This window comes from Buceros rhinoceros, unplaced genomic scaffold (genome assembly GCF_000710305.1).
Source record: "Buceros rhinoceros silvestris isolate BGI_N320 unplaced genomic scaffold, ASM71030v1 scaffold7942, whole genome shotgun sequence".
Taxonomy (NCBI): domain Eukaryota; kingdom Metazoa; phylum Chordata; class Aves; order Bucerotiformes; family Bucerotidae; genus Buceros; species Buceros rhinoceros.
In genome coordinates this window covers 1-4,115 of record NW_010399409.1, presented here as the reverse complement: position 1 = coordinate 4,115, position 4,115 = coordinate 1, and the positions used below count along the sequence as shown (strand labels likewise).

The window sequence follows — 4,115 nt, the reverse complement described above, 5'->3', positions numbered from 1 at the left end:
TATGCCCATCCTTGTCCCAACTCCCATCCCTGTCATCATATTTATCCCCCTCCTCATCCCCATCCTCACCTTAATCTCCAATCTCATCCCCACTGCCATTGCCACCCTCATCCCTGTCCCATCTCCATCCCCACCCCTGGGGATGGGAATATGAGCCAGATCCCTGCTGTCCCCCCACCCTGAGACCCCAGAGCCCTCTCCCCTCCGCCCCCCCTCCCAGGGGCTGCACTCACCCATCACGTTGAGGAATACATTCCCAGAGGCCAGGACCACTTTCTCCCGCGTGGCTCGGTCGTAAATCCCCACGTGACACTCGTAGGGACCGTTGTCTGATATGCGAACCTCGGGGAGGCTGGGGAGGAGAGACAGGGCTCACCACTCGCTCCATCCTGACCCCGCTTTCCCGGGGGATGCAGCGGTCGGCGTCCAGATATCAAGGCATCCGATGGGGTTGCTTATCGCCAGCGACGGGGATCAATAAACTATTAATAACAGCAAAGGCTGCAGGAGGGAGCTGTGTAATGCGGTTTAGCAGCTGGAGTTTACCGGCACTGACAGCTCCTCAGAAGGGGAAGTAATTGCATTATCGAAAGGAGAAGCGTACGGGAGGTAAAGGCACCGCTGAGAGCCAAAAGCCGCAGAGCATGGCCATGAACCGCCCGCGAAATGCCGACATTGGCGGCTTGGCACTGGACGTTACGGATTGCTGGGGTGATGCAGCGGCTGTAGCAGAGCGTGGCGGCTAAAAAGCATCCAGAGCCCCAACTCCCAGCAAACCCTGAGCACTCTTTGATCGATAGTTATCTAGATTGTTATACGGGAGGAAGAGACGTGCAAAAGGATTGGTGCAGCGGGGCGTGGAAATGCTCGTGCCAGCTGCAAAGGCGCCTCACCAGCAGCATCATCCCGCCTCACCAGCAGCATCATCCCGCCTCACCAGCAGCATCATCCCGCCTCACCAGCAGCATCATCCCGCCTCACCAGCAGCATCATCCCGCCTCACCAGCAGCAGCATCCCGCCTCACCAGCAGCATCATCCTGCTTCACCAGCAGCATCACCCCGCCTCACCAGCAGCATCATCCTGCTTCACCAGCAGCATCATCCCACCTCAACCAGCAGCATCATCCCGCCTCACCAGCAGCATCATCCCGCCTCACCAGCAGCATCATCCCGCCTCACCAGCAGCAGCATCCCGCCTCACCAGCAGCATCATCCTGCTTCACCAGCAGCATCACCCCGCCTCACCAGCAGCATCATCCTGCTTCACCAGCAGCATCATCCCACCTCAACCAGCAGCATCATCCCACCTCACTGGCAGCATCATGCCACCTTGCCAACTGGCAGCATCCCACCAGCGCAATAGGGATGGGGCAATTCCTGCGCAGAGCACCCCCACCCCACTGTTCCAGACAAACCCAGGCACGTGCCTCACACAGCTTCCCCAGCCAGGGCAGGGAAATGCAGTGCTGGTTTGCCGGATCCTTTCTGAAAGCCCCTGGCTACCTTCCCACGCCTCCTCCTCGCCCCGTGAGACCCCACCAGCACAAACAAGCCCCTGGCGAAGCGAACAGTCACTTGGCAGCTCTTTTTAATGGCCGCAACGCTTTCAACTAAGCCTCCGCCATCTGTTCCATCCTCTAACTACCCACGCATGGAGCGGGAAATCATCCACGCCCTTCGTTAGCAGCATGCAGGAGCGGTTTCAATCCCCACCAAGCTGGGGACCCCTCCCTTCCCTTGCCACAAGGGCAAAGCCTTTGGGTTTGCACACAGATTTGGGTGTAAAATGGTCCTAATTGGGTCGGTTTGATGTTTCTGCCACTGGAAGGGAGCAGAGAGCGGGGAGCCCCAGCCCTACAAAGCCAATTCACTGCCTGTCGTGTCCTTCATGTCCTCTAAGCATGCTGAAAATGAGGAAAATAAATTATATAGATATTCATAAAGCAGTGTCTTACTCGACGAGGGTGGGTTTTTAATCAGAGGAAGAGAAAAAAAAAAATCCGGAGTTGGATGTCTCCTGGCTTTGCTCTTCACATCTGAGCGGGCGGCGTTCAAAGCTGGTATGAAAAGAGGCAGCCCCGGCAGCCCTCTGCGCCGCGCAGATAAGAACCGCGCCGCCCGGGATAACGCTCCGTGGGACGGCACCGACGTGACCGTGCCGTTACAAAGACTCCAATAAAAAAAAAAAACGAGGAAAATACAGAAGGGTAAAATGAAAGGGAGTGAAAACATCCAGGAACTGACCCATCACCAAACCCTTCCCCAATACTGCCACCGGCGCCCAAAATAAGGCAGAACCCCCCCACAAAAAGCATCAAGCCAAGGATCCAGTAAACAAGCTCTTTTATACACACTCTGAGAAATATTTCCTTTCTCCCCAGGCAAGTTGCTGTTTTCCTCTGAAAAAAGGCAACGGTGTGAAAAGACTTTTACCGCAAACATCGCAGGCTCCACGGACAATTTGCCGGCGCTGTGCCGACGATTACCGATGCTTTTAAGTGCCCGGTCCTAGGGCGGTGGAATTTTCTGCTCACAAATTCTATTAGTTCTACAATATGTGGTGAAAAGGGAGGAAAACGGAGGGTTTTCAGCTCCCAAAAAAGCAGCTGCCTTGCCTCGCCGGGACGGTGCGATGGGCCATAACCAGGTGAACACGGCATGTCCCTGTCCCTTGCTCAAGGGATGCTCGTGGTCTCTCGCCCCGTGCACGGTTTAATTCCCCGAATCTCCTGGTGCTCCCTGGGAGAGGAGAGCAATGGCTGAATCCAGCGCCGAGTGAAACCGCTGGGTTTATGGCAGCGGAGCCAGGCTGTTGAGTTAGGGAACGCGTAATCCGTTTGTGAAGTTGCCAAAACATCCTCCAAACAATAATTAGTCGTGTCAGAAATTTGTACAACAACCGAGCGAGCGGCTGAGCGGAGCCCACGCTACGCGGGGAAGCAAAGCTTGAGGAGCAGAGCAACCTGTGAGCATGTCCTGAACATTCCCCTAAGAAACCTCTGAGCATCACCTGGGCATTCTCTGCGCATCTCCTGAGCATCCCCTGACCCTCTGAGCATCCTCTGAGCAACATCCCTCTGGACATACCCCTGAGCAACCTCTGATCATTGCCTGAGCATCCCCGGGGCATCCTGAGCATCTCCTGACCTTCCCAAGATCACCCTGAGCAACCCCCAAGCATCCTCTGATCATCAACTGAGCATCCTCTGAGCATCTCCTGAGCATCCCCTGACCATCCTCTGAGCACCTCTGAGCACCTCTGAGCACCCGCTGATGCTCTCCTGAGCATTCTCTCTGATCAACCCCCTGAGCAACCTCTGATCATTGTCTGGGCATCCCCTGAGCATCCTGAGCATCCCCCTGAGCAAGCCCTGTGCATCCTTCTGAGCGACTCTTGAGCATCCCGAGCGCCTTCCTGAGTACCTCCAGAGCATCCTTCTGAGCAACCCCTGACCTTCCTGAGCATCCTTGATCCACCTGAGCATCCCCAGAACATCCTCCTGAGCAACCCCTTGACCTTCCTGAGCACCCTTGACCCACCTGAGCATCCCCAGAGCATCCTCCTGAGCAACCCCTGACCTTCCTGAACATCTCTAACCTTCCTGAGCATCCGCAGAGCTTTCTCCTGAGCAACCTCTGAGCATCCTGAGCACCTCCTGAGCCTCCCCTGAGCAAGGCCTGGGCATCTTCCTGAGCAACCCCGAGCACCTCATTGCTCACATCCAACAGGACAAGCCATGCTGAGCCCTTCCCAACCCACACACAGACACTTGGAGGTGCAAAGCATCATTTCATCTCGAAGGAACAACACTTTTCCCCACCACACACGGAATTTTTATTATCCCACGCTGGGAAAAACGAGCTTTGAAATCCGATTCACAAATTCTAATTTAAAAAGGAAAGAAAGAAAAAAACCAAAATGGTGAAAAATAAATACTTCAGCCTCTTTGCTTTGTATTTAGTCCCCGCCGCAATGTGTTTTTCAGGCTCCAGTTTTGTTTTTATAACACCGGTGATAAAGCAAGTGTGTAATTAGTAATAAAGCTGACACCGCGGCAAGGGATTTCGCACTTGGGAGAAAAGCAAAGACAAGCTTCCACACCACCTGCTCTAT

General features: G+C 54.7%; 1 protein-coding gene across 1 annotated transcript in view; it reads right to left on the bottom strand.

Moving 5' to 3' along the window:
- The window catches only part of IGSF21 (immunoglobin superfamily, member 21), a gene marked incomplete at its 5' end in the record, with an annotated part of 3,576 nt that extends 3,224 nt beyond the window's left edge, over nucleotides 1-352 (bottom strand). The window contains one exon of the mRNA XM_010131447.1: nucleotides 233-352. Coding sequence (XP_010129749.1) covers nucleotides 233-352 — 120 coding nt within the window. The remainder of the gene's footprint in view (nucleotides 1-232) is intronic.
- Between the last annotated feature and the right edge of the window lie 3,763 nt (nucleotides 353-4,115).